The 23,568-nt window shown below is 35.3% G+C and overlaps 3 protein-coding genes across 8 annotated transcripts in view; 1 reads left to right on the forward strand and 2 right to left on the reverse strand.

The window, feature by feature from the left end:
- Positions 1-23,568, reverse strand: part of LOC144974752 (uncharacterized) — a 357,750-nt gene that overhangs the window by 290,633 nt on the left and 43,549 nt on the right. The window lies entirely within an intron of this gene.
- LOC144974749 (EEF1A lysine methyltransferase 2-like) lies at positions 8-15,712 on the reverse strand. Of its 4 annotated transcripts, none has more exons than XM_078917971.1 (7): positions 15,631-15,712; positions 13,317-13,518; positions 10,914-10,979; positions 9,397-9,511; positions 3,600-3,707; positions 2,064-2,292; positions 8-447 (listed from the first exon to the last, which is right to left on the reverse strand). In XM_078917971.1, exons 2-7 carry the CDS (start codon positions 13,370-13,372, stop codon positions 350-352), a joined length of 672 nt encoding a protein of 223 aa, XP_078774097.1. In that variant the 5' UTR covers positions 13,373-13,518; positions 15,631-15,712; the 3' UTR covers positions 8-349. The 4 variants fall into 4 exon arrangements, with proteins under 4 accessions (XP_078774097.1, XP_078774098.1, XP_078774099.1 ...); XM_078917972.1 differs by having other exon boundaries at positions 15,612-15,696; XM_078917973.1 differs by having other exon boundaries at positions 15,412-15,689.
- LOC144974750 (ras-related protein Rab-7a-like) overlaps positions 15,744-23,568 on the forward strand; it is a 25,951-nt gene continuing 18,126 nt past the window's right edge. The window contains exon 1 of one of the 3 annotated variants that reach the window (XM_078917976.1): positions 15,744-15,868. The gene's annotated coding sequence lies outside the window, so the exon portion shown is untranslated. Of the gene's footprint in view, positions 15,869-16,005; positions 16,148-23,104; positions 23,381-23,568 lie in introns of those variants that run through there. The other 2 variants (XM_078917978.1, XM_078917977.1) reach the window with 2 other exon arrangements.

The following is a 23,568-nucleotide window of genomic DNA, read 5'->3' on the forward strand; positions in this document are numbered from 1 at the left end:
GGCACTATTTTCATAATACATCCACAAATCTTTTAATTACATCAAATTCATACAAAAAGAATTCAATAACATTAATATGCAGATTAACTCACTCAATCCTAGAGATTTTTCGTACACTTCAAAATTGGAAAAAATCTATTAAAAATGAGCATGTACATAGATAGTTTTATTCAACTACCATTAACATGCAAAAACAAAAAACATTAGCTTTGATACTACGCCTATAATTTGTCTCATAAAAATGTAATAAATAGGCATGGGGTAAAAGTAGCCTGGGTAAACTACGGATATAGTCGGTGTTAGGGTTGAGTGAGTTAATTACTGATCAACAATTCCTGCTGCACTTCACTTATTCATTGCGTGTAAATATCAAAGATGTCACTTTTTGCCCCATTTTCCCACCAAATGTAAATTTTGGGGCAGGAATTTCATCTGTCAGGTGAAAAGCTGAAATAAAAGAGAGGGAAAATAAAAGAAAATAAGATGGCATAAGTATGTGTAAGGATTGAAAGAATTTTGGAATTGACAGAGACAGAAAAAGTTAAGTGTTTGTTTTTGTTTTTAAGGGTTTTACACCACATGCAACACATTAAGGTCAAATCAGCGCCAGTAAAAAGGAAGAAAATTGGATAGTAAAAACATTCTGGATGTACAATTAAAAGGACTTGAGGAAAAAGTAAGACAAAGGGGAATGGTACAAATAGGGAACAGATGTAGATTCCAAGAGCACACTATCAGTGTAGTTAGTTTGAGATCACCTAAAAGTCCATTCCAGGCACAAGCACAGGATCCCATTAAGAGGAATACACTAAAATAAATTCTGCATAGGCATAAGGATGGACCCTATACGATAAATTCTGCAGAGGCATTAAGATGGACCCTAGACGATAAATTCTACAGAGGCATAAGGATGGACCCTATACGATAAATTCTGCAGAGGCATTAAGATGGACCCTAGACGATAAATTGTGCAGAGGCATTGGGATGGACCCTAGACGATAAATTTTACAGAGGCATTAGGATGGACCCTAGACGATAAATTCTGCAGAGGCATTAAGATGGACCCTAGACGATAAATTCTGCAGAGGCATTGGGATGGACCTTAGACGATAAATTTTACAGAGGCTTTAGGATGGACCCTAGACGATAAATTCTGCAGACACAATAGGATGGACCCTAGACGATAAATTCTGCAGAGGCATATGGATGGACCCGAGACAATATACTCTGCAGAAGCATTGGGATGGACCCTAGACGATAAATTCTGCAGAGGCATTAGGATGGACCCTAGACGATAAATTCTGCAGAGGCACTAGGATGGACCCTAGACGATAAATTCTGCAGAGGCATAAGGATGGACCCTAGATGATAAATTCTGCAGAGGCATAAGGATGGACCCTATAAGATAAATTCTGCAGAGGCATAAGGATGGACCCTATAGAGCAAGGAAAGGCCCAAAACGAGATGGGGCAGGATGGTAGAAAAGGAAAGGTTTAAAATTGATTAGCACTCCTGGCAGAGGGCCGTGCGGCTATGTGGTCTAGTGGTATGACACTCGCTTTCGGATCGGAAGGTCCTGGGTTCGAGCCTCGCTCGGCACATAGTTGAGTCCTTGGAAAAGACTCTTTACTCACATTCTCTCACCGTACTCGGGTGTAAAATGAGTACCTGGCCGTTAACAGCGTTGTCTTTGTCCGAAAAATTGTAATATCGCCTAACAGGCGTCATGTCTCGTCCTACATGTTTAATGTTGCTGTTGACCAGGGACCCCTTGTAAAGCGCACTGAGCACGTTAAGTGGATATTGCGCTATATAAATGCCCAATTAAAAAAAAAAAAAACTGTAGCAAAGGACTGGATGAAATGGAAGGAAAATGTACAGGCCTTATTTTCCTCCTGGTGCTGTGAGATTTAAGGTAAGGTAACCGTAGATCTAGCTGTTTTCATCAAAAGAGTAGAGACAATGATGCAATCTTGTCATCAGATCTTTTGTTCTCTTGGTAAAAACGGTACGATCTGACATCCGGTAAGGGTTAACTCTACAAAATTCTTTTGGCTTCCTACCTTTACAAAAATGTTGAGTCAGTTCATCCTTTGTCCAGTTACAAGAAGTAATGAGTAATTGACCCTTTGGTTTCAGCATTGAGTTCACGTGATCAATATATTTCTGTCGGTCTGTTGGGTCTGTGGTGTCTTTCAAACTTATGGCATCATATGTTCCTTTGTCTAGACATATATCATACAGACTTTTATGCCTGCTAGATTCCATTGACGATGACAAAATGTCACATACCTGAAAGAAGAGTACACATTATCAAAGGAAATACAAAGCTGCTCGTACCTGTGTCTCTATGTGGTCTAGTTATATACATAATTCTCGCCCTTGGGCTGGAAGGTCCAGGGTTCCAATACTGCTCTGAGCAGTGCATAGTTGAATCCTTGGAAAATGCTCTTTACTCACATTCTCTCACCATACTCAGGTGTAACATGAGTACCTGGCTGTTAACAGCGTTGTCTCTGTTGGAGGAAATTGTACTATTGCCTAACAGGCGTCATATCTCGTTCTTTATGTTACGTGTTGCTGGTTGTCAGGAACAAATGTAAAGCACTTTGAGCATGTTTAGTGGATATTGCACTGTATAAAGGCTCAATTAAATTTTTTTTTAAAATGAAGCATAGTTGACTTTATCCATTACCAATGGGCCACACTTAGATAAAGAACAGAACATTTGGAACAAACAAGAGGTGTTGACTTTAAGCAGAAGTTCACCTTAAAAGTAATGACTTAATGGAGATTCCACTGTATTTATCACAAGACTTTTTCAGCCATTATTTGTCCTGGCTGGACACGTAAAAACCTTTCTCTCGTCTATCTGGCTTTACAGGAAGTATGATCGTTTTAATTTTTTTTTTTGTTCCTGGCTGAAGAAGGGCTTTGAAATGTCCTGGGTTAACTCCCTCAATCCTAGAGATTTTTGCTACTTTTCAAAATTGGAGAAGAAAAAACGTATTATAAATGAGCATGTGAGTTTTATTCAACTACCATTAACATGTAAAAACTATAACATTAGCTTTGATACTACGCCTATAATTTGTCTCAGGAAAAATGTATTAAATAGGCATGGGGTAAAAGTAACGGGTAAACTACGGATATAGTCGGTGTTAGGGTTGAGTGAGTTAAGGTTATGTTTTTTTTAAAAAGCTGTTATTTTCATTTTCGTTCACTACTTTTTCATTAGCATCACTGTCATCATTTATCATTATTATCAACAGTAATATAATCATTGTTGGGCGGCTATGTGGTCTAGTGGTAGGACACTCTCCTTAGGATTGGAAGGTCCTGGGTTCGAGTCCTGAGCGACGTACAGTTGAATCTTTGAAAAAGGCTCTTTAGTCATATTCCCTCACCATACTCAAGTTTAAAATGAGTATCTCGCCGCAAACAGCGTTGTCCAAAAAAATTGTAATGTCGCCTCACAGGCGTCATGTCTCATCCTTCATGTCAAGTATTGCTGTTGGCTAGGAACACATTGTAAAGCACTTTGAGCATGTTTAGGGGATGTTGTGCTAAATAAAAGCTCAAATTATCATCATCACTACCTCAAACGTTATGTCGTACACTTCCTCTGCTTCACACACTTTTCTGGCCAATTTGACTGAGTGGTCTGAATAGTCTACACCAGTGAGATCGGTGAAGCCCTCCTGTCTCTGACAAAGGGAAGAAAACATAACAAATTATAACAATGAAATTGGGGTAACCGTGAAAAAAACAAACAAAACATATTAAAAAATGGCTGAAACAGAAATGAATAAATCAGTAAGATGTTATAATATGAAAGTGTTTATCAACTTGTATTCCTCCATAACATTACGATGAAGAGCGAATCGATTGACAACAGTTATATCGACACGATATCAAAATTGTTGGTTTTTTTAGGTGTTTTTGGGTACAAAACATTAATTTGTAAATAAAGATCTTGCACATTTGACATAAATTTTACGATGCGAGAGTAATATCGACATAACAATAAATAAATACAACTAACTTTATTCATCCCATAGGGAATATTTGTCTCTTGGGTCTATTCCAAGGGAATAACCCAGTCGTCAGCTGCAATGCAGCACTGCAAATTGAGCTAGGGCGAGGTGATTTGCTCAAGATGACACAGCGCAGTGACGGGTGATCGAACTCTGTACCTTTTGGGTACGAAGCAAAGATCGAACAGCTGAGCCATACTAACCCCTAGCGATGTTGACAAAAAACATGTTTAAAAATAAAAAGAAGAATCCAACTTATAATAAATTGGTTAATAATCTTTGGCTGAGGTAAAATTCAACAGTAAATGAAAAAGCGAGATTATTGTCCAATGAATCTGTTGAATTGATCCAATACAGCCAATGAAATTGTAAGAGGAGGAGAAATCTGCACCACCCGAACCAGTTTCCAGCCTTGCTGCTATAATAGCCTTGCACAACATCTTGAGGGTGCTCTCTTATTTGACATCATTGATTGCCAGAGTTCAGGACAAGGTCTATACAATGATTCCTGGCCTTCAGAAACACTCTGCAATAACTGACTTTTTGAAGTCAAATCAAGTGAAACATCCTAAAATTTAAAACAGGCCCAGTTTTCTCTTTTAAAAAAAAATCTTATGTATTTGGTGTCTCAGGAGATTGTATCCTGATCGCAGTCTAAATTATAAATTCTATTGTGACCTGTTCTTTTCGATGTAAAAGTTGGATCGGGTCACTTTTATTGAATCACGGATGCATCTTGTACCAGTTGGCTTTGCCTGGGCCTGAGATGCAGTACAGCTCGCGTATAACGGCCTCTGTTGCATAAGGAGTTTGGCCACAATGGAAAATTTAAAGATCCTCATTCTACGGCCATTATAATTCATAAAAATTATATATGGCTATAACGAGGAAATATATCTTGGATACGGCTACAACAAAGGAGGGGGGGGGGGGGGGGGGGGGGGGGGGGAGGGGGGAGGATGGTGAGTTGCAAGTTTAGTTTAGTTAAGTTGAGGAAAACTATTACTCAAGAATAAAAGAGAGGGGCATACATGACACACATAACTAATAGGGAACGGAAATGAGGTGGGAGTGGGTGAATTGCAGTTATTGTGTCTACTATTGACGTTTATCTGTGAACTTTGTGTATCCATGACGACACAACAAAAGGCTAGAGAGAGGCGTGTGACTGATAAATCAACATACTGATACACTTAGCCCTAGCACGTTATGCTGCATAGAGTGAGGGATGTGTGTCTTGTGACTGATAAGGTAACCATGCCCAATGAGAAGTGAGATGGTGAAGAGCTTAATGTGAAGCCTGAGGCGAGGACTGTGGGCTACTTGAGTTTTGAAATACTAATACACTTTGTCAGTTGTCAGTCCCGCAGTTGGAATGGGTGGAAAGCAGAGATAAAGAGGAAGGAAGAATTAACCATTGCATTGTTCCAATCCGCCTTGGATCCTGAAGTAAGTGTAAGAGGGGGTGAGGTATGGTGTTACAAGAATGGAAGCCACAGCTACATTTTCTGATTTATTTACTTAGGGAGGTTACTCGAAATGCGTTCCTTTTTGATTTAAAATTAAATTTCCCTCAGTATTGCTTCCCTTCAAATTCCGTAGTGCATTGAGCTTTTTTTTTTAGCCTTTTATATAGCGCAATATCCACTAAACATGCTCAAAGCGCTTAACTAGGGGTATCTGGCCAATAGCAACACTTAACATGTAGGACGAGACATGATGCCTGTAAGGCGATATTACAATTTTTTTTGGACAAAGACAACGCTGTTAATGGCCACGTACTCATTTTACACCTGAGTATGGTAAGTAAAGAGCCTTTTCCAAGGACTCAACTATGCGCCGAGCGAGGCTCGAACTCAGGACCTTCTTATCCGAAAACGAGTGTCATACCACAAGACTACATAGCCACACGGATATGCATGGATATAAGGGACTCGGTTTTTTTATAGTCCCACAATCCCCATTGTATCTGAGTTCCACTGTACCATACTATCAAGCAATGTACTTTTAAAACAATTCTGTGGCCCCATCCATAACCTGACAAAATACCCAAAATTGTTCCGCACAGCCAAATGTTAAATTTTTACCAATGAGCAGAGAAATACTGGCAAATATAAAAATATTAAAACTATTATTTACAGATTGTTATACAAGTAACTTAAAAACCTTTTAAAAAAATTAAGGGTAAATCTATCACCCGTGACTCAAGTGATTATTAAGAGAATTTGCTCGGGCTTGATGATGGTACCTATGATGTTTAATTTGACCTTGACTCTTGGGAATTGTTCTGATCTATGTTATTTCCACAATACAGTAGTATAATATACAATTCTTACACACAAGTTCCCAACTGCTGCACGAGAGTGTAAGAAATCATCTATTCTACCCATGGTGAATAAAACTAAACTTTAGTTTTTGCTTTGATCTTGCTGTATCCCCTGTGCCACCCACTGTGCATCTTCCCCTGTCGCCCATTCCACTCCCCTGATCACAGGCAAATCACTGATAACAGGGAACTTCACCTGTCACAAGTGATTAATTACCTGCACCTTCGTCAGTTGAAACAAGGGGAGGTAAGGGAGGTCCGAAAACAAGGGTGATATTGTCAAAAAATGCATAAGAAATGCACTCCTTACATCATTTAATACTGGAAACCTATGTGTCACATACAATTTCTTCTTATTTTTTTAAATCATTTAAATTTCTGTCGTAATTATATATATTTTTGTGAAGTGCCAATTGGATTATAAAGCAGATAAGAATATTTCAAATTAGTGAGTAAAATTGTTCTGTCCACCGTATATCATTGATTAAAATATTTTTAAAACATGTTATGTCACCATGAGAGTCATATTTTCTTACACCCTAAAATAATTCAATAAATTTGCAATTAGTATGTCCATGAAGTAAACTTAATTCACACAAAATAAAAAAGTTATGATTATTTAAAATCTGGGCAATCCGTTGTGTGAAATAACATTATTATTTTTGGTTGAGTGATTTTATTTTTTTTATATTAATTTTATTTGTGGTACTGAAATAATTCTTTTTGTACTTCAGACAAGGATGGAACATTCTCTTGAAACTCATATAACAAAACTAAATAATCTATGTAGACTTTGTGGCAAAAGATGTTTGAAAAGAGGAGGTGGGAGAAGCAACTTAAAAAGATAAAGAAAAAATTGCATGACATGAAAGAATGTAAAGAAAGTATCATCGGACCAGTTAGAAAAGCAATACAACATGTTTTAGATCAGAATAAAATTGTCAGACAAGCATTTCATGGTGGCCACTTCATTGCCAATCACTGCCACAAATACATAAAGAAAGAACAAAGACCGCTATACATGCAGTTAGTACAAACACCCAAAGAGACACCCTAATCACGAAAATAATTCAACTTGAGATCAAATATAATACTTTAAATGACAGCTACAGAGATGTACAAAAATTAGTATCACATTCAAATCCCATGTCATCAGAAGAAATTAAAAGAGCAGAGGAAGCCGTCATAAGGTATTTGCAGAATTACAGAGAAGCATTCCCTCACTCAATTACCCCCAAATTACATATATTGGAAATGCACTGCATTGACTGGCTGAAGCGATATAAGATATGGTTAGGATTCCATGGCGAGCAAGGTGGTGAACTGCTCCATTCTAGCATAGGGAAGATTGATAAAAGAGCAGGAGGACTTCGAGTGAAAAAGCAAAATTGTCTTTCACAATGGAAACATCATTGCTTCAAGTTGAACCAGACGTCAGTAGTCACTTACTTCTGAAGGGCCCAGAATAGTAATCCTAAATATTAGAATGATATCACTCCTTTCTGGTTGGTGTTGAAAATAGATGAGAAACTATTGTTAAACTTGTTTATTTGTTTTCATAATTGTGTTGCTTGTATTGTGATTAGACATGAAACTTTGTTAGTTGTGATGTGTGAAAATAGAAGAGAGAGTGATAGAAATATTTCATAGTAAATTTATTACTGACAATGTGATCGGGAACGCGACAGACCATAGAATTTATATTATTAATTAATTAAATATGTCATCAAGTGAATCTTATTCATAAGGAATGATTGGATATCAGTTTTATAAGACACTCACTAACACGTACCTTCCAGTCATCACTGTGACTGGCTAATTTGTGGACAGGATACTGGTGGATTTGATAAGGAGTTACCACAATATCAAGACCTCTCACAGGACTGCCAGGTCTGAACAGGCCATAAAACTTACATACACTTTTTCCTCATTCTCTCCTGCTTCTGATTATCCCAAAATTATTGCCTGTACGGTGACTTATGCTATTTATTCACATGTTTCTTACCAATTATAGTTATGATCTTGCATTGAATTATAGTACAACTCATGGAGAGTGGCGTTGCAAAACCATTAGGTTCATAGCCATACAAATGGTATGACAGTATTCTTTGCATTATGAAGAACAAGAATATATAAATAAGAAAAAGTTACGTCAACGGATTATTGAGCAACGATTATTTGAAAATATCAATAAAATGCAGAATCGGAGAGAAAAAATACAGGTAGCGAAAATGCCGATGCTGGTAGCATGATGAGTCATCAACCTGTCACAACTTGATTAATTACCCTCCCACCAGTGGAACGCTGGCTCAAACTAAAAGTTCGAGTTTTAGTCGCCGTGTACCCTTCAATAAATTCCGATTTCGTCATCTTTGAATAAGAGACATGATCATAAACACTTAAATAATACTTCTTTTTAAAGAATAAATTTTTTGGTGAAATTTAACGATTTATAATCTGACATCACATATTACTATTGTAAACTTGACATCATTACGCGTTACTATTTAGGGAGAGGGGTAGAATTATCATTTTAAAAGATGAATGCCTGTTCGTAATAGTGTTTATTTCCCTGCAAATATTGCCGGTTATTTACTGTATTTCAGAACACAGTTGGTACTTAATCCTTGCTTTCCGTGAAACGTTATGTTTGATTTTTACAGCTGCATTATAATGTAGGTTATCAGGTTCATGCATGCGGCCACAGAATTATTATAAGAAAAACATTATGTTAGGACTGAGAGTCTGGATTGCTCAGATGGTAGAGCACTCGATTCCTACGCAAAGGGACCAAAATTGATATCGGGTGCAGTCAAGAATTTTTCTGATTCCCCCTGCCTAACCAGAAGTGAATGGGTAGCTAGGTCTGTTCGACATGGCAGAAAGCACTTTGCAATAGACTAAGGTCCTATCCAAAGGAAAGCAAGCAATTGATTTTATCAGTTTCACACTATAGAAACCGGGTTGAACTCTGGCTCCATGTGGCTTATGGCTCTGAAGGACTACTTTATGTGAGGACAACATTATACTAACCAAAGCTAAAAGAAGCATGCCATTTCCACATCCCAAATCAATGATCTTGGATGCCTTTGAAACAGATTTCTTGCACAACCATCGGACCATTCGTTCCTGCGTGTCTTCTCCAAACCTGCAAATAAATTCAATACAAAAATCTGGATAAATAAAAGATTTCCAAACGTTAAAAAAAACCCCAAAACAATTAACCATTATTTCATCAGGTCTTTTTTTGTTGTTGTAATTAATTACAATCTAATGCTTATTGTGCTTAATGAGCTTTGTGCAGCTATGTGGTCTTGTGGTATGACCCTCACTTTCGGATTGGATGAACCTGGGTTTGAGCCTCGCTCGGTGCATAGTTGAGTCTTTGGAAAAGGCTCTTTACTCACATTCTCTCACCGTACTCAGGTGCAAAGTGAGTGCATGGCTGTTAACAGTGTTGTCTCTGTCATAAAAAAATAGTAATATCGCCTAACAGTACAAGTATCATGTCTCACTCTACATGTCAAATGTTGCTCTTGGTCAGGGACCCTTTGTAATAATATATAAATAATAAATATAATAATAATAATAATAAATAATAATAATAATAATAATAATAATAATAATAATAATAATATATAATAATAATAATAATAATAATAATAATATTTTATTATCATTTCAGTAATTTTAACATGTATTACATCGTAACAATAAAAATTATATTAGATAATATTAAAGAAAGGAGGGATAATATGATAAGCACATAAATAACATTTTTAAATAAATAAATAAGTAAATAAAGGAAAACAAATAAATTGATGAAATAAATAAGAATGCTCTGAAATAAAAGTGGCATATTATTATGCACATGTATGATGGGCAGTAAATATATTTTAGATGGATAAATAATTAATTTCTTTGTAAAACTTTGCAGTGTGGTTACTAAAATAGCATGAAGTGTGAATAAAAGGATAAGATTCATTGAAGTTTAATAATGAAGAAGAAAAAATTGATTTCATCATATGGGTAGACAACTAGAAAAAAAAGTGGGATAAATAAATTTCCGATCACTTTTTTTGTTTGTTTTTGTGTAGGTCATTAAATAGGAATACAATATTTAAGTCAATAAATTCATTTTACACGAGAAGTAAAAATTTCCGATACAATACTGTTTTATATCATTACGATGGCTAGAAAATAGAGAGGTAATAATTCCTGATTGATGACGGTAAAAATGAGTCAAGATATCGAGTTGTTCTACATTAAGATGCAACAATGGACCACCCCTGTGTTCCACACAAGGGGCAAAGAGGAGCAAAATGTCAAGTCATCCATTTTCTATTGGTCCACTGTGTTTAATTTATTGGAATAAATCTATTGAAAGAATATTTGCAGAAAACAGCACAGTTTCAATTAAGTGGTTTTCACAGTACATAACATGGAAAATCAAATAAATAAACAAATGCTGTAAAGACAATAATTTAGGGAGAAATATAAGACTTTCAAAACTTGCTTTAATTTGTTTCATTGACTCTAATTTTTGTTACCATATTTCCCCAACGTCGCCAAGCTCTTCAAAATTCTGTAACTCCTTAACATAAGTCTCTTCCCAACTGTTAAAAAAAAGAGAGAGAAAAACAAAAGAAAGTACAAAAGAAAAAATGAAGCGCTATTATCACATTCCAATTCAAAAGTCTTTTGTTTTGCCAATTTGTGCAATTCTAAAAGTGAAAAGGAAAAAAAAAGCCTTATGAGTTCCATTAGAATTTCCAGAGTTTACAATAACTATTTCTAAACACGAATAGAAAGGATAGCCACCGTAAATTTAAGCATCTTAGATAAAGTCACACATCAATCATTTTTAACACTTGAGAATTAGAGATAACCCATACCTTATTGTCATTTGAATAAGCTAAAATGTTATAGGGCAAAGGACAATTTATGTGTCAAAATGAAAAAAAAAAAATACAAAACAAAATCCATATAAAATCGAGCAAATTAAGAGCTCTTTCCTTTTTAAAAGGGTTATTTTAGTTATTCAGAAAGTCCATCCTGCATGATTCGTCCCAGTAAAGCTGTTTTATTGTCTGCTTGCACTGTATTATGAAGCAGACTGAGGATAGTAGAAAATATTAAAATCCACTATCAAAGTATGCTCTGGAGTTGAACTCAAATTTATTTAAAAAACACAATTTAATTTGAATTCGCATTGAACAAAGAAAATATAAATTCTAATATTTTTCTAAAAAATCAATACACTTCAGAGTGGTTAATTCGAAAACCCTTAAACCGAAATGACGTTAATCCAGAACGCTACCAATGACCAGATTTCCCCCCCCCCCCCCCGATAAATTAGTTGAGTTTAATCCAAAATTTCACGACAGCTTAATCCCAAAACATCCCTTAATCCAGAACGAGTTGGTATCCCTGACAACAATTATTTTTAAAAACCAAAAAACCAGAACATGTCGTGGCATTTTGTACTGTCACATCAAACCACTCATTGAATGTATCGTATATGTCTTGCCCCTTCATTTATATTTCCTCAAATCTCTCTCCCCTGCACACACCAAAGTCTGCCAACCCCCCCCCCCCCCCCCCATCTGTCTGGACGTCCTCTGTCTTCATTTCATTGTTTGTCCAAGTTAGGTATTGTATATGTTTCAAATTGAATAAAGCAAATAAAGAAAAGCAAAATTACATGAGAATAATATTTTTTTAAAAACAATAATAAAACTATACAAAAACAAAACTAAAATTAAAATGAAACACAGTCATGCATGCCAGTGACGGCAAAGAGGCACAACTCCTGTAAATGTCAGAAGTTTTTAAGAGTTGATATCCTTTGAATCCCCTGTGTGGTATCCAGGGTCCCTCACCAGAGAGGATGCAAAAATAGCCCAACGCCAAGCCAGTGTGTCGTAAAAGGTGACTTATGGTGTGTGAATCTCCCCTTTTGATCACCTGGTCCTCCAGATTGTGGGTTGTCGAAGGGTTAACACCCCTTCCGTAAAACTCAAATTGTTACAAAAGCACAAATGCTTGGACAACAGAAGAGTTTCTGCAATGACAGAATTTATGAAGGACAACAGACAAAGTCCAAAGGACTCTGCTGACCTGATGATGTCTTCGCCAAACAAGCAGCTTTGAATTGAGTCTTGGAATGTTCGCACCATGTATAAAGAATCTGATAAACAGAGATGTGATAAGACATGGAACGAGAAAAAAAGTTAGCTCAAGATAGAGAGTAATGGAAACCGTTTGTTTGTGGCCTATACCCTGACCCAGGGTGAAATGGGCAATGACGATGATGACGATATCCTTTGAAAAAGAAAAAAAAATGAAAATGATAATCCGAAATAATTATTCAGACCCGAGAATTTCAGACTAACCATTCTGAAGTGTATTTGTAATGGTAGCTTGAATATATAAGAAAATAGTCACATTCGTTACGATGTAATCGACAATTTTCTCATTCTGATTTCTCTGATTACAGCTATAAAAACTAAACACTGTGTTGTAGAGCTCACTTGTAACTTTTTTGTTTGAGTAAGAAAAGTCTATTTTTGTGCTTGGTGGATGTGAATTTTCTAGGGAAATTCTAAAATTAGCTGGTAAGGAGAGAGTTAAACCATAAATAATAATAATAAATCGGACATTACACATTGCATATTCTTTGAGATAAAAATATTTAAAAGGGAGAAACAGATAAAAGCATGGACGAAAATTTTAAATAAGAACAAACAATAAGCATCCATTCTTTTTATTGACATATCACAATTGCTCAGTCGTATATTTATTTTAAAGTATCTAAATTTAAAGCAAAAAGTTCCCTATCAAGGGTATTTTTTAATTCATTAATATTTTTAGTATTTTAAGTTTTAAATTTCAGATTGTTCCATGTTTTGGCAGTACAGAATTTAAATGTATTCTTTCTAATTATTACTCACTATTCCTGTGTGCCAAGTATGGAAGACCCAAAGTCAGGAGGGGCGTCTTCCGACATTGTATTTCAACTGATAATACTTTAATTTTCTTGATGTTAGGCGTGGCAACATCCGATATGAAAAAGGACAAGATGCCTCACTAGATTTTCCTGGGATGAATTTGAAAAAGGTCCTTCAAATGTTTTAATCTTAATCTTGATATAACCTGGAAACAGAAATGACCATTAATATATAAGTGATGTTTTTTTATTAATTCTTTTTTTATGGTAACAAATGTTTATATGCCACATCATCGAATGCTTTGCTGAAGGCTAGGATTATCAAATCTGGTGTTGTAGAGATGTATTTATATTTCAAGTGTGCAGTGTAATAATAATAATTATTGTAGGTAATAATAATAAAAATAACAAAATTCTTTAAAATAATAATTATATGAATAATATAATTAATAATAAAGCACTAATAGAGGCATCCAATTGTTTTACATTGTGCTTCTAGCTAATTAGGGTGCAAATGAAATAAAGTTTTTATTTGCAATTCCAATAATAACCGACAACTGTTAAATGGCAGCGTTTGATCACTGGAGTCCTTGCTGTTATCTTTTATTTCTTACTCACGCTAAATAATTTCCACTGATCTATACATTCACCCATGCCTCCAAAAGGCCATTATCATTGCTCTGCATACTTTCTATCAAAAGCCAGTTTTTCGTCTTAAATTGACAAAAGGTTACGGCCATTCTGACTCGAGTCTGAATAGTCTCCTGTGGCTATTCGGATTCAAATTCCAAAGGGCATGTGCAATCAACCAATTATTCGGACTCAGTCTGAAATAGTCTTCCGTGGCAGTATAGTTTTTGTTTGTTACCTGGATACCTCTGTATAGAGCTTTTAGACTTGGTGTAGTCTCCTTCGCTCCTCCTCATCTATTAATGATTGGACCAATTTTTATAATTGAACTTGTTTCCTAGGGTGTTGCTTATCTCCAACTCTGCTTTGAATTTATTCAAATTTTGTGCTGATACTGTGGTTTCTTGCAGTTTATTCCAGTTATTTACAATTCTAGATAAAAAAAAGTTCCTTCTTTCATTTGTTTTAAAACGTTCTTTTTTCAGTTTCTTGCTGTTTCCTCGTGTCTGAATGTTCTTGTTTGGTTTAAGGAATCCTGCCTCTACCCTATCTATTCCCTTTACTATTTTATATGTTTGGATCATATCTCCCCTTCTTCTCCTGTAATCTAAGGTCGGGAGATTTAATTCTTTCAATCTCTCACAGTAGGTTTTGTCTTTCAGGTGTGTGATAAGTTTTGTTGCTCTCCTTTGCACTCTTTACAAACAGTCTTTGTCTCCCTCAAACTTCGGATACCATATGCAGTTAGCATATTCCAGCTTTGATCTAACCATAGTCTTGTAGATGGTGGTCATGTGTTTTGTTTTCAGATTCTTGAAATTTCTTTTCACTATTCCGAGTGTTTTACTAGCCTTAGATTGAACATCTTGAATTTGCTTCTTGAAGTTTAGCTTCCTATCAATAAATACTCCTAGGTCTTTTTCCCCATTGGATTTCTTCAGGGGTTTTTCTTTCATTATATAGTTTGCTTCTCTGTTGTTTTTTCCTAGGTGAAGAACTGCACATTTATCTACATTGAACTCCATTGTTCTTTTTAATATTTTAATTATTCATATTACATAAAATTAATGGAAATCAAAATTACGATTTAGCAACTATCAGGCAACAATCCTTCTACAGTCCTGAGCCTGAGCCTGAGCTGAGTCAGTGTGATAAGGGCAAAACATAATTTCTTCTTTATCAGTTCCACCCTCAGCCTATACTGCCCACTTTATGTCGTACTCCCCTGTGTGTGTGCACGCTCATTGGAGTTTGAGTCCGAATAGTCACGTGAAACTATTCAGACTCGAGTCCGAATTCGGACTCCGAATTGCCACTTCGTTGACAAAATCAGTGCCACGCCCATAACTATCGCCTATTAAAATCTATATCATATATTAATAGGGTAATCATCTTTTCGCAGTCTCCCAGTATGCTATACAAGATGATTGAAGGGACCAGACCTTTTAGTAAGTCTATATTTAGCTTACTACATAATCAAATCGCACAATTCGTGAAAAGAAAATTGATTATTGGTGAGGACAAAGCATTTCTTCCCGAGTTCACTTGAGGTCATGCCTTGCATGGTGGGTTTTGCCTGTGCAAATGTGCCGAAGTAATTATTTTGTATTAATATCAGATTTTTGTATTTAGTATCATTATCGCTCCATATAATAACGCTGAGTTTTACTTTGCTCTTGATCACGTACCAAGAGGGTACTGGTATATCTAATTAATTTTGGAATCTGTCAACAAAAGACATGTGTGTGAACCAGGAAGTTGATAAATGTGTTAACCTCACAGTAAAGTGACGTCACTGGTCACGGGATTTAGCGCCATATTGTATGAGGAGGGTGTTTGTTTTCGCTAAGTAAAGACCATCGCAGTTTATATATAACGTGGAATACAAGGAACAGAACAGTCTAGAGGTACCTAGTATCATAAGAGGTATGTAAATTGTGAATTTTAACAATATTTAGACTGAATGGTGGATAGATTTGCTCTACACCAGTCGATATATCAATTTCCAACATTATTGTTGGTGAACTCATTTCAGGACAGCACTAATCATGTGATCACTACAAGTACAAAATGGGGTTGTGACTTGTAAGTTGTAATCTGTGGTTGTGACTGATGATTGATAGTCACTGGTCCTGAGAATTCCTTTTGATTACGTGGATTAATGCGAAGTTTGGGGCTTATCTTGAATTCTTCAGGTGTTCACGGGTATGAACTCAATTCTATTTATGCATTCTTGATCATTGAATTATTCATTGAATTTGTTTGTTCATTGGTGACTAATCCCTAGCCTAGCTATTTTTTTACTCTTGTAGTTGTAGTAACTCAGTATTCTTGCACACCCACTCTGTCTCTATCTCTGTCACTTTATGTTTGTGTGTGTGTGTGTGTGTGTGTGTGTCTCACATAAGTCGACTTTGCATAAACAGATTTTTAAAATGGGACTTACTTAATTTTCATACTTTCCAGTTCAACAATAATTGGGTAGAGTAGATTCTAGAGTATGTATGTCAGATATGTATCATCATTTCCATCATAGTAGTAGAGTTAATTACCGCTTGGTCAGTTGTGATGCTCATGAGGTTGTCTGGGGTCGAACAGATATCTCACAATTTCAGTAAATCCATACTCCCTATTCATATTCATATTCGTTGCTATATTGTCATTGCTGTTTAATTACACATTCCCCTTTTACTGTTATATCTATTTTATAAACTGTTGGAGTCTTTAAAAAAACAATCATATCTGTAAAGGATGTACAGAGCTGTAACTCAAAGTATGCCACTCTTACTCTTAGTCTTAGCGCTTTTTCACACTGGCTTTATAGGATAAACCATACATTCATTAAAACTATGTATTTCCCTTAGTCTTATATCTTAAGCGATTGTGATCTAGAAAGTTGCAGACACTAGACTCTAAATCCATCAACTGTTCATTGGTATTGCAGACCCATCGCTTATACTTTTATACCGTATAATCCAGCCGTCCAGGTTTTTTATCAAAATTTTACGTTAGCCCAATTATCCTTTTTTTGTTTTTTTTATTCTTTTTTTTTCTATTCTTTTTTTTTCTGTCTCAATTTTTTAAAAGTTCTCTTTGGCTGTCTTCCACAAGTACAAAGGTACCATAAACAGTTTGTTTTTAACTATTTAATTCAATCAGGAAAGAATATAGGCGGGTGGTTGGATGGGAGCATCGCCCTTGAATCATATACCTATGATGTTCGCATGGGTGTACGATTCGATAGTGATGTCGTTTCTTCTTCTCTTTACTAGCCTATCCTGCTTCTTTGGTTTGTGACTGTATTTTTGACAGGGGATTTTTTTTTTTCTGTAAATATTCTGCCTGTTTGTTCTTGGTTATTTATAATTTAGGTTATGATTTTGATTTACATTTGTACTATTTTTGTTAGATTGCTTGTATTTTTGTTTCAGCGGTCTCTCATATAACCTCAATTGTGTTGGAAGAGACCTAAAGCAACAAACAAACAAACAAAAAAAAAAGAATATAGATAATAATGATAATAATAATAATCAAAGCTGGAATGAGAAAATTTTCTCCTTACATTTGTGTAAACTGCCTTCCCGCGAAGTGCTTTTAAGCACTTGCTTAATACCTGATTAGATTTTTCACTCTCACCTTAGCTGCTGATTTTAGGATTTGCATAACATTATACATGTAAGCTTAGAATATAATTTGAATGTTCTCAGATGGTTTGCATGCATTAATTTGTTTTTTGTTATATTTATCGTTTTATATAAAATCAAAATGGAGCTAACATCTTTTTGATACAGTTGATTGGGAACTTAAATTTTTATGAAGTTGAGCATTATTGATGATCTATGGAATATAGATTTGCAATATTGAAACATAGGAAACACAGTTGGTAATAATAGCGTCGGCCGGAGTCATTGTAAAAAAGTGACTCAGCAAGAAAAGTGCTGTCAAACTATGAAGTCCTCCCTTTTGTTGGTTATCAGTTTTTTAAATTATTTATTTATTAATTTTATTCTTTTTTTTTTTTGTTTGTTTTTTTTGGTGCTAAATCATCGGATTCTATGCACGTGTCCCAAGTTTTACCCCCACATGTCGTGGTGTATTCGGCTTTGTCTTGATTATCTCCACCAGTAGAGTGGCAGGTCTGGTGCTGTGTTTTATCCTGCCTTTCTGAGGCGCTGAGAGACTGTTGAAAGCATGGTTTCACTTCTAACAAGAAATGAAGTGATGAAGTGAGAAGAAAAGTACCAGAGAGCTATAGAGAATAAAAACTTTGCGTCGATAGGGGCTCTAATCCACAATCTTACTGTTACAACTCTGCCTGGCCTCGAGAGGGTAGCTCTACGGACGTAGTCATCCACTAGGATTACTTCTAAAGATTAGCAAGACATAACTATTTTTGACTTCTCATAAAAACTTCAATGACTGTTAATAAAGCATGATTTTATATCAGATTATAAGCATTGGGAGCCAGTTCCTGGACTACCCCCCTCTTCCCTTTTTCAACTGAGAGCTTGGGATCTTTGTGTCCGTATTCAGCTCTTTCACTTTTTCACTATATTGTACTGTTGATTCAGAAGTCGCTTAAAAAAATATTTAAAAAGCGATTATATTTTGTAATTAAATAAAAATCGAGAATACTTTGATGGGAATCACAAATCCGTCATATGTTTTATTGTTTGCATTGCTGTAGTAGCTACTCTTGGTAACATGCAGTAATGTCTAAATACTTATAAGGCATGTGGATTACTTGATTTTTAAATTTTAAAAAACCCAACAAAATAACAATATAGTGTAGGTTGGGGTATAAAGTGTTCTGTTTATAAACACTGTCCCCCTGAATCGGAGTTTGCTTTTCGACAGACCTTGACAATAAGGGGATCTGATTTTTTATGTTAAGTCAGTATCCCTCAGCTCCAATTAGTTTAAGATGGAGAGAAAGATAACACGAGTAAATGTGACTCATATATAAGGGAACATCACAAAGGCTGAAACGTCGTTTGTTTTGTTTTTCCCTTATATATGAATCACATTTACTCACTTTATTTCTCTCTCCATCTTATTGGCTCATTTAGGCACCTCTAGTTTTTGGTTCCAATTACTTTACGTTTTTCGCCCCTTCAAATTTCTTTTAATATTTTTGTTTACAGTTTTTTTTTTTTTTTTTTTTTTTTTTTAGGTTAGACCATTCCTATGTAGTAGTAACATCATATAGAAGGCATTGTATTAGAGATTAAGAAGCATTAAATATGTCTAATTATTGTCCAATTTATGCAATTTTTCATTGGTCATGCTTCGGTTTTCAACATTTGATTTAAAGGTAACGTTTGATGGATCGATTGCTTTTTTAACTTGGTGGTGATTGGTTTGCTCTCATGTCTCCTCATCTTATTGTTTTGTTTTAGTGTTGCTGTCCTTTGCAAAACGGGCTCTTCTCTTCCTAATTCCTGCATTGCATCCATGCATTTCCCAATGACAGGTTTGCCTCGACCCTGACCCACATCTACGTATTCTCAGCCTTTTCTAAAAATCTGCCTATTGCTATCACTATAGATTTTATGACGGACATGCTATGTCCGTATGATTGCACAGGGGTAGAATGAGTACGTTGATGGGATAGATTTGTGTGGTTAACATCTGCAGAGCATTTCGATTTTATGAATCATGTTTACTGGTTAATTATATCATTTTATTTTTTTAATTGGATAGAAAAATGAGTGTGTTTATAGTCATAAACTGAGTCCATTTGGATGGGTATGCTGATAAATTGATAAATAGGAAAATTAACTTTGTGTGAAGTTCAGTTTTGGGTCCAGAGCGTGCTTAAATCCAACCAGCGTTTTTCAAAAATTTTCCCAACTTTTCACATCCATCCAACACAAAAATATTTTTTTCTTACTCAAACAGAAAAGCAAAAAATACATTCTATGTATAATACTGATCAGCAAAATGAGCTCTACAACACAGTGTCACGTTTTATAGCTATTTTTCTTTCAATTGTGTGATTTAGAAAAGAAATCTGAATGATAAAAGTGCTGATTGGATCGTAACGAATGCGACGATTATCCCATGGTTGGTAAGGAGAGGGATGGCTTTAAATGTTAATATAAGTCAATCTTGATATATATATAAGAAAAATGTAAAAAAGGAAGTGGAACCTGATGATACATGCAAGGTCTCAAGTTAACCTTTTAGTGACAGACCCCGTTTCAACTAAGAAAAAATAACACCAGAAAGAATCAATCGGAATTCGACAGTTGTTTCCATTGCTTTTTCCATGAGATGAGTAAGTGTGATGCTACTTTATTTTTTCCTGAAGCTAGAGTCTCATGGCAGTTACAAATCTCTTACTCAAAGTAGTGGAAATGACAGTCATGTCCCGACAAATGTCAGACATTGATTTAACTTGAAATCAGCCATGATAGCTGGAGGGTTAATGTCGATCGGAGTTTGTATGGGGGCAGATGTTGAAGATAAAAGTTATTGCTGGCTTTTAATCATCAGATTTGAAGAAATTATCGACAATAGTCTGCTTCTTTCAGCCAGGTTTCATTTTGTAAACTCAAAAGTTTTCTGCTTTGGGTTATGCAAACTGGACATCGTTTTCAGGATGTTGTATATGTTATTATACATACATATGTTAATGTTGCCATCATGATGATATGCCTTTTAGATAAATTACATAAAGCCCTATTAAAGTTTGTATGTGTGTGTGTGTGGTTTTGCACTTTTTGTTTCATGTATGTCTGTCTTTACATATTTTCTGTATATGGTGTAACTAAATGAAAAGTTACCATCATGGTCACTGGATGGGGTTCCTGACCTCTCATAATGGGCAGGGAGGTACTTGATGTGTCTTATATCCCCCGATATCTGTTTTCCAATTGCTTTCTGTCTTTATCTTGGAATGAGATTACTTCGTTTTGTCCTGACTCTGGCTGGAGTCCTGGGATGGGATGGAAAGTTGAATGTATAGCTTTAGTTTTGAGAGGTGATCATTTTTTCCTGGTAAATAATTTCTCTGGTTGTTGTGTACTGTTATTATTACTGTTTTTTGTGTGTTTTTTTTAAGCACATGATTTGTAAACATTAATTTGAGTGTATTCCTCTTAGTGGGATGTTGTGCTGGTGTATGGGTGAGACTTTAAGAGTACACTGATAGTGTGCTCCCGGAATCTACATCTGTTCCCTATTTGAACGATTTCCTCTTTGTCTTACTTTTTTTATTTTTTAAATTGTACCTTTAGAATGTTTTTACTATCCAATTTCCTTCCTTTTTACTTGCACTGATATGACCTAAATGTATTGCAAGCACCATAAAACCCTTAAAAACAAAAACAAAAATCCCCCATATTTTTATTATTAGTATTATTGCCAAAATCTGGCTTTCTTGTCATAAATCAACGATTGAGTCAACAGAGACTTTCCTGCATATTTCAGCATTTTAATTAATGTTGACATGCTCCCCTGTCTCAATTGGAAAGATGTCACTCAGGCTTCCTAGTTTTTAACTGTGTCGAGTATTGACTGGGCCGGGGACAGATATTTCATTGGTCAATTATCTTTTTTCCCCCACAGATTGTTTATTGTCTTTTTTATTGATAAAACGTTGTTGAAACAGATGATATCCAGTGTTCTGGTTTTTGCTTTGTACCCGAAAAGTACTGAGTTTGATTACCCGCTGCGCTGTGTGGCCTTGAGCAAGTCACCTCACCCTAGCTCAATTTGCGGCGTGCATTGCGGCTGACGTCTGGGTTATTCCAATCTTCCCTTGGAATAGACCCTAGAGACAAATTTCCCCTTGGTGATGAATAAAGGGAATTTTATTTTATTTTATTTACTTACAAATGTTTTATGACAAAAAGCTGAGGACTTATGTGCGATGTTGATATATTTGTGCTGCACTTTTTATCAATTTCTAAATATAACCGTTTTGTCTGTGGCCTACACCCTGACCCAGAGTGAAAAAGGCAATGATGATGATGAAATATAACTGTATTGCATTAGACTAGTGTCCTATCCAAAGGTTGGCTAACAATTTCTAATGTCTGTTTCATGCTATAGAAAAGGGGGAAAATTTCAGCCCCGTGGGCCTTATGGCTCTGAAGGAGTGCAGGACAGAATTATGAGGAGTTAGATCTGGGTTAACTCTATCCTTACCGAACGTATTCATGATTTTTCCAGAAATGTTACACCTACCCAACACAAAACTTGATTTTTTTACACTCAAATTCATTAGAAATAAGTAAAACTAGATATGCATATTTTTGTGCAGCATAACACGCTTTCTAAAACAAAGATTGTTCATAAAATGGTGTGATGTTCAAAACATCTGATTAAGAAACATGTTCCCATTCTATCGTAACAAATGTGACAATTTTCTTATGGATGGTAAGGAGAGGATTCAGCATCAATGAATCAGAAAAAAACAAAAATCGATAAAATAATGCAGTGTTAAAGGGCCTATAGCTGAATGCGTTATTTGAATCGCAAGCTCTCCCATTTACCATCATTGTTTTGCATTTTCTTTTGACTATCACATTCCTACTGGTACATTCTGAAATGCTTTGGGTATTTATTTTTGTTTCGGTCAGTGCATTATTAATAGTTGCTGATCATAAATTGCACACTAAAATGGTTGTCAGATTGTCTTGACATGGCCATAAAGCGTTTCTCCTTTCACAGTTCAATACCCACCTGCCGCATTCATCATGTGACTCGTCATGTGCAGAGATAAGACAAAGTCTAAGGGAAGTTACGTCGGTGTCCACAATGATCGGTGTCAATTACTTTGCATTAGCTGTAAATATATATATATATATATATATATATATAAATAATAATGCCTACTATGTTATGCTATTCATGCCCCTAAGGCTGCATGCCCATGTTAGTTAATGATTCATTCATCAGTTTGTATAGATGCAGTTGTGTGTCAATTCCCCCCCTCCTCTTCCTCCAATCTTATAATGGCCTATATATGTTGATGGCCCGTGTAGTACATAATATAACTGTAATTGTTCAAAGGTCATATAGTTGACTAACGTTTGAGATAGCAATCTAAACATAACCTGTGATGTCACAATGATGAGAGCTATTGAATATCGTTGTTAACTGATTATCATTAACCGGCTTGGCTAGTTATTTCATTTGTGTTAGTGATAATGAATATTGAGAATACATTATCATCATTATTATTATTGTAGCTGTATATTTTTCAATTTAAAAAGTGCATCTTAATGCAAGGTGGAATTTAAAAATTTTCTTTTGGATTCTTTGGTAAAACTGAAAGAACGGTGTTATTGTTGAGATAAGTCTTTGGTTTCTTTGGAGTTTTACCTATGTTTGTATTTTGGAGTCGAAGGGCCATTCTTTCCTTTTAGGACATTTTATTAGTTTAAAGACTTTGTTTTTGATCACGCTGCTTTTACAATGTAGACTGAGGTATGGAAATCTTTTGGATTTTTAACATTTAAAAAAATTATTTTTAAAATTCCTTTTTTTTTTAAAGTGTGTGTTTGATATAAAGATAATTTTTTCCCCCTTTTTTTGATTTAAAAAAAAATTAGTTTTCCATTTTTTTGGGCATTATTTTATCATTTTTATAATGAGCTGTGATGACATATCTCGTG

This window comes from Berghia stephanieae, chromosome 6, assembly GCF_034508935.2.
Source record: "Berghia stephanieae isolate SIO BIC M18660-M18661 chromosome 6, UCSD_Bste_1.3, whole genome shotgun sequence".
NCBI lineage: Eukaryota > Metazoa > Mollusca > Gastropoda > Nudibranchia > Aeolidiidae > Berghia > Berghia stephanieae.

Excerpts from the sequence above, each read along its gene's own strand:
- LOC144974749 (XM_078917971.1), bottom strand. The coding sequence starts at position 13,372 with ATGTCGGAAGACGCCCCTCCTGACTTTGGGTCTTCCATACTTGGCACA. Across the intron at positions 10,980-13,316 it reads ATACTTGGCACACAGGAATA|TTGGGAAGAGACTTATGTTA; the intron begins GTGAGTAATAAT and ends TTTTTTTAACAG. Across the intron at positions 3,708-9,396 it reads GCATGCTTCTTTTAGCTTTG|AGACAGGAGGGCTTCACCGA; the intron begins GTTAGTATAATG and ends TCCCTTTGTCAG.